At 58.5% G+C, this 12659-nt stretch overlaps 1 protein-coding gene across 1 annotated transcript in view; it reads right to left on the reverse strand.

Moving 5' to 3' along the window:
• Positions 1-240: 240 nt before the first annotated feature.
• The window catches only part of LOC119108037 (monocarboxylate transporter 9-like), a 38609-nt gene continuing 26190 nt past the window's right edge, over positions 241-12659 (reverse strand). Inside the window, 1 exon segment of the mRNA XM_037231621.1 lies at positions 241-252. Within this exon segment, the coding sequence (XP_037087516.1) occupies positions 241-252 (12 nt within the window).

Raw genomic sequence — 12659 nt, forward strand, 5'->3', positions numbered from 1 at the left:
TCTCGCTTTCTACGGACGTGGCCGTACGACTAATGGTCGACCTCCATTTGGTCAGATTAGGCCAGCGAACAGGGACACGGGGCCGGCGCAGCACGTGACTCGGCTACCAGCGTCACAGGTCAGACTGGAACACAGCGACCATCGTCACAGGTCATACTGGAACGCAACGACCAGCGTCACAGGTCAGACTGAAACACAGCGACCATCGTCACAGGTCATACTGGAACGCAACGACCAGCGTCACAGGTCAGACTGGAACACAGCAACCAGCGTCATAGGTCAGACTGGAACACAGCGACCATCGTCACAGATCATACTGGAACGCAGCGATCAGCGTCACAGGTCAGACCGGACCCCGCGGCCATCGTCACAGGTCAGACGGGACCCTCGCGGCCATCGTCACAGGTCAGACCGGACCCCCGCGACCATCGTTGCAGGTCAGACCGGAACGCAGCGATCATCGTCAAAGATGAGGCGAGAACTCAGCAACCAGCGTCACAGACAAAGCTGGTATCAGGCACCAATGATGTAAGGTGAGGCTCAAACTCCGCAGGCCTCCACAACGGCCGACCTGGAAGGCTGGGAACCTGGGCAGCCACCGCCGCAGGTCGGACTGAAGCTCAGCAATAGACGCCACGGGTGATGTAACTCGGCTGTCACCATTACATGTCAGACTTCAGCCCAGCAATAGACGCCACGGGTGATGTAACTCGGCTGTCACCATTACATGTCAGACTGAAGCTCATTCACGACTGACCCAGGTCGGACTGAGACCTACCCGCCACGGCTTCAGGTCAGACTGAGGTTCGTCCACTGGGTTGACCTGTCAGCCTGGGACTCGTCCAACCGTGCCACATGCCAACCAGCCACCACCAGTCACCATGATCACGGCACGAACTGGGATGAATGTGCCGCCAACGCAGGTCAAACCGGCGCTAGTCAGAGAACAAACTGGACTTCTGCCACTGGTCCGACTGGTCCCGCCGGCCGCCAGTGTCACAGTTCATCAGTCAGACATGACCTCGGTCGAGGACATGGCTGGTCTGCAGCGTGCCGTGCTCACAGGCCAGGGCCTCTCGGAGGCCCGACAGGTCGCCGAGAGGCTTTTTATGCTTAGAAGCTGTACCGGCGTTTTGCATCGTATAATTAGAAACGGTGGTGGGCACTGCAACTTCCAGGGGGGGGGGGGCACATTTCAGGGGCGTAGCTTACCAAAACATGCTAAGAGGGACTGAGCAATACAAATTTACGAAATATACTCTAATATAGCAAACAACGGGAAGGAGCCCGACCAACTAAGTAAGCAACTATACCACTGTCATATAGCCCGCTATAGCTCCTAGGCTACGATTGGCTAGTGTACCAAATTTGGCGGTTCCAGACCATTTCTTCATCGACACAGCGCATCCAATGCGTGATTAGTGATCGTGCATACGCGTGCAGATACTGGCGTCGATACCGATGGGAATCCAACAAAATGCGCATGTTGATGATGATTGCGATGTTCTGATAGACCGCGAGCAGCGGAACCAATCCTAAATGTCCGCTCCGAATGTCAGAGAAGACCCAAACAAGACGGGTACCAAGCTAGAGCACAGGCGCCAAGAACCACACATTGCACCTAAGTTACAGAAATGTGTGTGACCTCATACAAGCTGTGAACATTATACAACGCTTTCAGTTTCAGGCTCTCAGCTTCTCCATCATCAGCACCGCCTGCCCAATGCACGAGGAAGTTGAGCAGGTTCTTGTAGCTGCCATTTCTGGCACAGGCCGCGCCCACGCGAAACAGGCCGACCGATTACGTGCACATGCTCCAAGCGTCCGGTGCGCTAGACGTCAGCCACTGGCTACTTTCAGACCAGCAACAATAACATAGAGTAACAAATCGCTCGCGCACGCGCCACGAGATATGCGGTGTATGCACTACACGAGTGCGTGTGTGCCAGAGTGGTAGTTATGCACATCGAAAAGCGTGCCGAGCTGGGCATGTGCAGCTCATTCTGTTGGCGACAAAGCCCTCCTAACGGGTGGCCAGAGGGGCGTGCCTGTGTGTGCTGATCTGACGCTGACCTTGACCGAACCCAGACGAAACACCCGTATCGATGAGGTTCGGCCATCCAAGGACTGATCGTGTCGTAGCAGTAAGCACATCAAAATCATGCTTTATGTTACGCCTCCCAAGGAATTTCTCGTACCTGCGCTGCATTACATGAATCCCTGTTGAAGAATAACTTGTGTCCCTTCTATTGGAAAATCTTGTAAGCAACCCTGGGTAGCGCTGACTCAGTCGGCTCTCAGGAACATAGCCCATATTGAGGACGTTTAACCTGTTCCAAGCACCAACGTCCAAAGGCAGTGACATGGACACGCAAAGTTCTGGGCGCGTGTTACAAGTCATCCAACACACATGCCTTGCCAGAGTAACGAATTTGGCCGTTCTAACTCCACCTGTTATCGGATAGGTTACACGTGCGACGGGATCTGGGCGCGCAGCTTCAGACCTTTGCCCTGACAAAAGTCAAACTGAAGGGATAATATTCTAGTCCACACGCTCCACCAACTGTTTCAGTTTTCATATGCCCGGCCCCGCTCGAAGCGATGCCATAAGAGCACAAATCGCTTGCACGTGTAGTGCGAGTCGTCCGCACCCTTTGTTAGACGACAAAACGCCGGATCAGTTTTCTGTTGTCTTTCCTATATTGCTGCACCGCAAACACACCAACACACTGCGCGAGCACGAGTAATGGCCGGTGTTGAAGACGGGAGGGCGCGCCAGAGGTCCGTGAGGGTATCCCGTGTGAACCGAGATGTCAGGTCGATTGACTTCTATCGTGGTTCTACTTCCACGGCGCCGCATTTCCCCGCTGGTAACCTTCCCATGGGCCAAATGTGGCGGCCGTACCCTGACCCGCTGGCGACCGGGAGACACCCCAGCCGCAACCCGGGCGCGCGCACGACAGACGCGTCGCACACCGTCCACCCCCTCGACCCGACCGTGTCGCGGCCGGCGGCGACAGGGCCTCTACCATTGCACGGACCCTGAACACCGCCCGTTTGGCTGGCGCCTGTAACGGTCCCAGTCCTGCTGACTCTGGAGGTGCTGTGTTGGCACTGTTTTGACACGTGTGGCGTTGACACTGTTTTGTCTAAGATGACGGACGTCACCTCTTCAACATTAACCGGGACGACAGGCCACCGTTGTCTCCCGTTGATGACTGCTGATTTATGACATATTCACGGCAATTTGGCGCGCTGATTCAGAAACTTTGGTGTATTTGATAGTTGTTGTGTCCCACTGCACTCACAACTCCATATCAGTCAACAGCTTTCATGCCAGTAAGACCTGCTATCGAATTTAGCCAACCTAACCCCATCAATTCATGGGAATTGACGCTAGATATACCATTGGGTTTATCATGCCTTATTTAGTCATCCGACTGTCATCCCATGCCTATACCTAGTCAAGCATTTCCTCTGTGACCTCTCAAAGGCAAAATTCACAACTGTCCCCAAAACTCGCACTATTGCCTTAACCCAGGGGTCAACAATTGGTCTCGGTCTCAGGCCGCGCGCTACGAGGAGGGCGCCTCAGGGGTCCGTTCTCTGAGTTTGACTCTGGAATGCCATCTGAATGTATTTGAGCAGCATGCTCAAGCTTTGGGAGCCAAAGCCTGATGCTGCAAATAAAAAATAACTCTTATTTCTCACAGGATGTGCACTCCAAGCAAGTTTCCCAGACTCCTCATCTGACATATACCATTCTGAAGCGCATTGCTATCGTTCTGCTGGTTCTAACCAAGTTAGGTCATCCAAGGTCAAAGGAGTCAAATCTGGACCGTGTTGTCGAGATTCGATCATTTGAAGGTCCTGTGGTTTAAAAGTTATTGACACATATTTTCAGTTTTGGGAGGCCTTCTAACGCTGTCTTCCCTATTGATGTGGTTGTTAAGTTCTTGATAGACACGGATGGGCAGGTGCAGCAATGGTAACACCTGTTCACTAAGTATGACATCGCAGGGCATACCAGTTCACTTGCCATGACACCGCAGGTCACATGTGTCGATGTTCACTTATAACCCCCTGATAGAGTTGTCAAGCGCCATCCTACGTCGTCTTCCGCATAGTCGCAGACAGCTTAGTTCTTGAGATAACGGGAGGGGTCTATAAAGTACCAACTGGGACAAGTTGACCAGATATCACTCAACAAAGACCTCAGTCTACATCATTAAGGTATACCTGTCTGATGCAGCTGGACAGGAGCGTTCGTCTCAGACGTGCACATGCGCGCACGCGCACAAGCAGAACGTAGCTATCTCACAGGAAGGCATCAGCTAGCTAGATTTTGAACGTCTTCCGAGTTTCGATGCCTGCTACCTCCGGGAAGAAATAACTTGAATAGCACAACAGCAGAGACGTCACACCAGCCGACTACAATCCCTTCATATTTAATTTGGCCACCGTAACGCAAACAGTGTTACTCAGCGACGATGAGAGCTCTGCATCCCTGGGAGCGGGTCACGTGTGCCCATCCATTCTGGCGGCCGGTCTGCGTGAGTCACGGCCCGGCCGGCTGCGGGGTCACGTGACGGCCGGCCGCGAGGTCACGTGACGGTCAGCGCCGCCGCAGGTGCTACCGATTCCTCACAAGCCAGGACCGCGCGCTATGCACGGCAGATGTCATGACGCATCCCACGATGCTGCAGCTGTCGGTGCGGCTGTGAACACAGCGCTCAAAACACCAGCGCAGCGGGTGAGGCGCGGACAGAAATGGAGGAAGCGGGCTGAATCCGTGCGCAGCCACTTTGAACGGGCCCGGGTGAACGCACCAGGTGGTGGGCGAAAACACGACGTTCTGGCAATGGCTAAGAAACGGCACTCCAAGTGGTAACAGGTGAGCTACCAAGCAGCTTTCCGTGAATCAGATCAAGCGCGTGCTCGGGTGGAGGTGGCACCCCATTGTGACTGCGCTGCACCATTCGGAAGTTATTTTAACGAAAAGTGTAGACGGGTAAAATTATCTCCTCTAGAAGGGCTCGTATTAATCCACAATATCGCCGCTTAGCTCTTCACCAGACTGGTGCCGTTTAATCTGAATGGCCCTCGTGAATTACGTTGTTTTGTAATTCATCGTATCATCTCAACCAAGTGTGTAGGATACTCCTAGTGCGATCTCGTTATGAATAGACGCCGAGGCGGTCCCTGGGAGCGGGCGCTACGAGCCGGCCGAGCCTCCACCTTCACACGACTGAATCCGATCTCGTGGTCAAGATCCCCGCACCGCTGTCTCTGATCCAGCGGCTCCAATTGGATCACTGCTGGTGTCCAGCCGAGCCGCGGCTCTTGAGCCCGGCCGCAATGAAAAGCAGCGGTCCCTCACAGTCGCGCCGCCCAAACCCGCCCGATCCTGCCACCGGACGCCGAGCTGAGACAGAGGGCCGGCTCCTCCTCGCCGACCGACCACCGCTCCCTCGTCCGCACCGTCTGTCCGTCCGGCTGCATCGCCGCTGGCCGGCGGCGGCCGCCCCGCCGGCCAGCACCGCCTGCCGGCCAGAACCGCCTGCCGACCAGCACCGCCTGCCGGCCAGCACCGCCCGCCGGCCAGCACCACCTGCCGACCAGCACCGCCCGCCGGTCAGCACCGCCTGCCGATCAGCACCGCCTGCCGACCAGCACCACCTGCCGGCCAGCACCGCCCGCCGATCAGCACCGCCTGCCGGCCAGTACCGCCTGCCGATCAGCACCGCCTGCCGACCAGCACCGCCCGCCGGCCAGCACCACCTGCCGACCAGCACCGCCCGCCGGCCAGCACCACCTGCCGACCAGCACCGCCCGCCGGTCAGCACCGCCCGCCGGCCAGCGCCGCCCGCCGGTCAGCATCGCCCGCCGGTCAGCACCGCCCACCGGCCAGTACCGCCTGCCGGCCAGAACCGCCTGCCGGTCAGCACCACCCGCCGGCCAGTACCGCCTGCCGATCAGCACCGCCTGCCGACCAGCACCGCCCGCCGGCCAGCACCACCTGCCGACCAGCACCGCCCGCCGGTCAGCACCGCCCGCCGGCCAGCGCCGCCCGCCGGTCAGCATCGCCCCGCCGGTCAGCACCGCCCACCGGCCAGTACCGCCTGCCGGCCAGAACCGCCTGCCGGTCAGCACCACCCGCCGGCCAGTACCGCCTGCCGATCAGCACCGCCTGCCGACCAGCACCGCCCGCCGGCCAGCACCACCTGCCGACCAGCACCGCCCGCCGGTCAGCACCGCCCGCCGGCCAGCGCCGCCCGCCGGTCAGCATCGCCCGCCGGTCAGCACCGCCCACCGGCCAGTACCGCCTGCCGGCCAGAACCGCCTGCCGACCAGCACCGCCCGCCGATCAGCACCGCCCGCCGATCAGCACCGCCCGCCGGCCAGCACCGCCCGCCGATCAGCACCGCCCGCCAGCCAGCACCGCCCGCCGAGCAGCGCCGCCTACCGGCCAGCACCGCCTGCCGGCCAGCACCGCCCGGCGGTCAGCACCGCCCGGCCGGCCAGTACCGCCTGCCGACCAGCACCGCCCGCCGGCCAGCACCGCCCCGACCGGCCAGCGCCGCCCGACCTCCGCGCCGCACAGGGCTATTTCAGCTCGCTGCTGGTGAAAAACAGCCGACCTGGCCCAAACATCGGAGAATGGATCCCTGGACGACCGAATTAGTCCGTTCTTCAGGCAGACGTGTTCCAGCAGGCGCCCCGCTCACGACGGAAGCAGCGCGCGCCGCACGGTGGTCCGTCGAATCGACACGATCTGTCGGCATGGGAGCGAATGCGAGTTCGCACCGCGGCGTACCGGCGGTGCGGACGCCGGCGGAGAGTCGGACGCGGCACGCAGAAGGGCGTACTCACCCGACTGCAGCGGCGCAGATGGACAGTGTTTCCGCGGACAGCGCACAGCAGAGGCATACACATAAATATCGTCTGATTACAGCGCCGGCGCGCCCCAGCCGATCGCCGCACGTCCGAGCCCCAGGTCCGGGTTCAGCATCCGTGGCCCCGCACCGGCCATTAGCAGAGCCAGGCCGATTGCACATTCTTCCATCCGGCCGGCCGGGTTTTGGCGGACCGGACTTTCGTCCGCCGGCTCATTAGTGATCATAACCTGCCGGGGATACTGCGAGCCGGCCAGATCTGGCTGGAGAGGTGAGGCCCCATCACACGTGTGGTGGGCGGCAACAGGTGCGGAAGATCGAGCCATATCACACGTGTGATGGGCGGGAACAGGTGCGAAGGCTTGAGCCACATCACACATGTGATGGGCGGGAACAGGTGCAGATATGGCCACATCACACGTGTGATGGGCAGGAACAGGCGTGGAAGCTCGGGCCACATCACACGTGTGATGGGCAGAAACAGGTGCGGAGCCTCGGGCCACATCACACGTGTGATGGGCAGGAACAGGTGCAGAGGCTCGGTCCCCATCACACATGTGATGGGCAGGAACAGGTGCGGGGACTCGGACCACGTCATACCTGTGTTGAACAGGGCTACAGGACCAGATCCGGAAGTCCGGCCCACGCTAGCTACCGTGAACGTCATTTGGCTGCGAACAAGGTATCATGGAAAAACTATCGCTGACGGGTGGGCGGCAACATCGAAACACGGCTCGATTCCTGGCGGTTACAAGCGCTCAGCAACGCCAGCAGGTTTTGTCTGCTGGCGTGTCACATGCTCCGAGGGCCTCCGCGGCGACCTGAGCCACACGCTTGCACGCTGTACCTGCATACCTCGATGCAAAAAAGGGGAAGCGCAGCCCAGACACCGCACGAGGACGTCAACCGCATCGTGCTGCGGCGAATCGAATGACAATGGGAGTATGTCGACGGAGAGCTGCTGTCATAGTTCACCAGTTTTATTGCCCGAGTGACTGATGGTGTCGTAGCGTACTCGTAGATGCCGTGGTCGGCGTCGGCAGGCCACTAAAATTCGGCCCTCGAATCTTTCCATCGGAAGATCGCAGGCTTTCCTCCGCTTTCACTCCCGCGGTCGCAAATCTCGGACGAACTATGTGAAACCGAACAGTGTGGGCCGGTGCAGCATGAACAATAATGAGTGCGTATGGTAAGCGGACCACATACGGAACATGTGTAATGTTACACGCGCTGCATGCCTGTACCGAAACAAGACGCTGATCAAAGGCCCACATGGAGGGATATGAGTTTTTTGCCTTGACCTCGCAGTGGTCCTTGAACATCCTAGTTTGCCTGAAGAAAATCTTAGTCAGCCACCGACAGGGAATGCTTCCTACTGATATTTATTATGAAAAGCAGGGAACGCAAGCCCAAAACCATGTTAACCTCCATCTCTGCAGTCACAATACATCCCGAAAGCAGTTCATACAGACGTCGAAAGATGGGAGTGGAGGCTCAGCACCTGACGATGAGCTTCCGCTCTCCTCAGCGCAAAGCGCTGCAACCATGGGCACGTCTGAACGCTGAATCCCATGACTTTGGGTCGGAAATCTTTTTCAGGCATTTCCGAACTCTTGGCAAACGTAATGGGCCATTACTTGAATGCACCTCTCCTGAAGCCGCTGGCAATGAGATACCGGAACAAGCGGCGCAACGCGTCTCAGTCATTAGACTGGTCCTGTCGGCCATTACTCCAGATCGGCGATCGCGGCGGTGCGCGCCGCGGGCGGTGCGTGGCCGCGTATCTGGTCGGCAGCGCGCCGCGCCCCCGCCGGCTGGCCGTCGCCGGCCCACGCGTCGGCTGTCTATCACGGCATGATACGTCACTGTCAAGTCGGCGACAACCTAGCTCCGGGAAAACAAGGCCGTCTGTCTGGTCTGCAGTTTTGCCGTGCGTCAGTGAGAGCCGACCTGGCCTGTTCGGCCGCAGCCCAGGGGTGGCCCCAGTGACGTCCGGCCGCAGCCGAGGGGTGGCCCCAGTGACGTCCGGCCGCAGCCCAGGGGTGGCCCCAGTGACGTCCGGCCGCAGCCCAGGGGTGGCCCCAGTGACGTCCAGCCGCAGCCCAGGGGTGGCCCCAGTGACGTCCGGCCGCAGCCGAGGGGTGGCCCCAGTGACGTCCGGCCGCAGCCCAGGGGTGGCCCCAGTGGCGCCGGGTACGGCCCAAGGGTGGGTGGCCCTAGTGACGTTCGGTTCGGCTCAGGGAATGGCCCCAGTTGCGCTCGGCACGGCCCAGTGATGGGTGGCTCAGTAGCGCTCGGCACAGCCAAGGGATGGGAGGCTCCAGTGACGTTCGCTGCGGCTCAGGGGATGACCCCAGCGGCGTTCGGCACAGCCCAGGGATGGGTGGTCCAGTGGGGTTTGGAACAGCCCAGGGATGGATGGAGTGGCTCTCGGCACGGCCCAGGGATGGGCGGCCCAGTGGCGCTCGGCGCCACCCGCGTGCCCGCGTGCGCATGACCCAATTATCAATACTGCTGCATGCCTTCTTGGAAGTAGAACATGCACTCAGCCAAACGCGCTTATCAATGCGCACCAATCGGCATGCCAGCGGGGCCCGCCAAATATGGAGGCCGGTGGCCGCCGACCTTCAGGCGGCCGCCGGCGCGCCAGCCATCTGCACGACCCCAGCCTGATAGCGTGATGGCTAATTGGTCAGACCGCAGCGCCAGGATCGGGCACCAGTGCATCGAGCCCAGCCCACGACGACCGCAGCCGAAGCTCACGGCGCAGTGGAGCCGAAGCTCACGGCGCGCTGGAGCCGAGGCTCACGAGGCACTGGAGCCGAAGATCACGGCGCACTGGAGCCGAAGCTCACGGCGCAATGGAGTCGAAGCTCGCAGCGCACTGGAGCCGAACCTCACGGCGCACTGGAGCCGAGGCTCACAGGGCACTGGAGCCGAAGATCACGGCGCACTGGAGCCGAAGCTCACGGCGCAATGGAGTCGAAGCTCGCGGCGCACTGGAGCCGAACCTCACGGCGCACTGGAGCCGAAGCTCACGGCGCACCGGAGCCGAAGATCACGGCGCACTGGAGCCGAAGCTCACGGCGCACCGGAGCCGAAGATCACGGCGCACTGGAGCCGAAGCTCACGGCGCACCGGAGCCGAAGCTCGCGCGCCCTCTTCGCCGGACACCGGCCAGCATTCCACAACCAGTACCACTCAGTCGGTCAAAGCATGAAACCACAAGCCTTTTCCATTGCAAAATGTTGAAGGTAAATGTCGCGAAGAGTTCCGAGATTGTGCCACCACGACGTTGATGGGGGGAAGCCAGCTGATCCACTGCGCTGGTCACAGGCAGACCAGCCGACCGGCCTCCCGCCGGCTCAGCAGACGCCGCTCCGCACCGCCTCCAAACACAGCCGCCCACCCTGCAGAGTGCTTTGATCACACGTGAGCTGTGCGGTGGCAACGCGTCCGTGCATCGTGAACTTTGGGCGGGTGTGGCCACGGGACCACACCGCGCACGCCGGCCGTGACGACGGGTAAGCTATGCGTGATGTGTCACGCAGAGCTCGAGTGTGCGTGACGCTAACGCTGCTAGCCGTCTTAATTAATTCCGCGCTATTGAATCCATAAATCAGCAGCGAACGCTTTCCTCAAAATAGTTGTGAGCGACCCCATTAATCCTTTTGGATTCTTTATGTCATTTTCTTTCACATCTACCGCGATAGGTCAATTGTTAAATCTGACGTGATTGCTGTGGGGAAAGGCTCCCACAGGATAGAGCGGCACAAGTCGCGTTGTAAGCATAAACATGCCGACGATGGTATCGAGTGCAGCCAACAAGCGCTGTAAACGGCAGTACTTGCATGTCTTACGGGGCGAACCTGTCATCATTGGGTTTACTGGGTGGAAGGCCGTAGAACAGCAGTGAGTCCCCGCAGCAGTCAGCTGCCTGTGAAGGCCGGCAGCGACAGCAGAGCTGCACCGGTGCAAAGCCGTCTCCAGCGTCAGACGCGATCACGGGTTCCGTCTCCAACAATCATACAGGTCACATGTCCGTCTCCAACGTCAGACGGGTCACAGGTCCGCCTCCAATGTCAGACGGGTCACAGGTCCGTCCCAGCGTCAGACAGGTCACAGTCCGTCTCCAACGTCAGGACAGGCACAGGTCCGTCTCCAAACGTCAGACGGGTAACATGTTTCCGTCTCCAACGTCAGACAGGTCACATGGCCGTCTCCAACGTCAGACGGGTCACATGTCCGTCTCCAACGTCAGACGGGTCACAGGTTCGTCTCCAACGCCAGCCGGGTCACATGTCCGTCTCCAGCGTCAGACGGATCGCGGGTCCGTCTCTAACGTCAGATGGGTCACAGGTCCGTCTCCACCGTCAGGCGGGTCACAGGTCCGTCTCCAACATCAGACGGGTCACATGTCCGTCTCCAACGTCAGACGGGTCACAGGTCCGTCTCCAACGTCAGACGGGTCGCGGGTCCGTCTCCAACGTCAGGCGGGTCACAGGTTCGCCTCCGGAGTCAGATGGGCCACAGGTCCGTCTCCAACGTCAGATGGGTCACAGGTCCGTCTCCAGCGTTAGACAGGTCACATGATGCACATTAAACTTGTACAACTGATAGCACATGTGTGATGTATGTGCATATACTGTAGTGCCGTGTTCTCGCCTACTGAATGGATCCGACTGAGATGTGGGCGTGGTTCTATCGTCCTTCATTTGAACACACACAAGCTGGTATGAAACACGCGAGATTTCATGATGATTAATAAGTTATAATTCATTATTATCCCGACATTTAAACCAGTGAGACAACTCCTGCGGAGTGGGAGGAGAGAGCTGATCACAAACGTGGTTGTTATTACCATGCGCATCACACTTGAACATAAACGAATGGAGCCATCGTCTGTAGGTGCCCATAGTGATAGGGCCTATCAATGCATTGAAATATCCTACTTCCATTCGTTTAGCCGGCGGGGGCGCTCTGATGTTTATTGGTCACGCTCTAGACATCTCTGACTAGAATATTGAGTGGGCTGGGGTCTGCCAAGACCTGACAGTATTTCTCCATTACGTACATTAATCTGAAATAATAGGCGACGTTTATCACCGGCAAAGGTAGTCGAAAAAGAAAATATTTTGTGTGGACATCGATCACCATAAGCTGGTCCATGTGCCTGTTCAGTCCATAATCCGATCTGTCTCTGGTTAGGCCACACCGCTTCGCATTTCAGGCCGGTTTCGGAAAAGGAGGCTTCCCGATCTACTACTACCGCATATATTTGGGCAGTATTGAAATGGTCCAATGCTTTGTGGTTGGAATGTTCACCTACATCGTACGACTGGTTTCATTCCTTTCATTTTGTTCCGCAGTCCATGTTACCCCGCGCAGCTGAATAGAGATGGCGTTGCAATATTACAATACACGACCTGACCAGGGGCTTACATTTGAGCATCTTGAAAACATTTCACCGCGACTTTTAAAGCGTACTGTAATCGGTCGCTGAAAGTTCCCGGTGCTTCGATTAACGGATGTCAGGATACAAACCCGTGAAAAGTGAAACTGGCCGCGCAGTGCCGCTGGAGCTACATTTCCGGTTAGCAATGACGCAACTCAGCAGGATTCTTCAGTAGTGCAGCACCGCACGTCTTCAGCAAATTCACATCATACACTCTGCATGCCATATGGCAATGCAAGCTGTAGCATAGCATATTATGCAATGAATTATTCTTCCCTCTAAATGGATCGGGCCTGCTGGAAGACGTA

Source organism: Pollicipes pollicipes, unplaced genomic scaffold, assembly GCF_011947565.3.
Source record: "Pollicipes pollicipes isolate AB1234 unplaced genomic scaffold, Ppol_2.1 Scaffold_6686;HRSCAF=7923_pilon_pilon_pilon, whole genome shotgun sequence".
In the NCBI taxonomy this organism is placed as follows: Eukaryota; Metazoa; Arthropoda; class Thecostraca; order Pollicipedomorpha; family Pollicipedidae; genus Pollicipes; species Pollicipes pollicipes.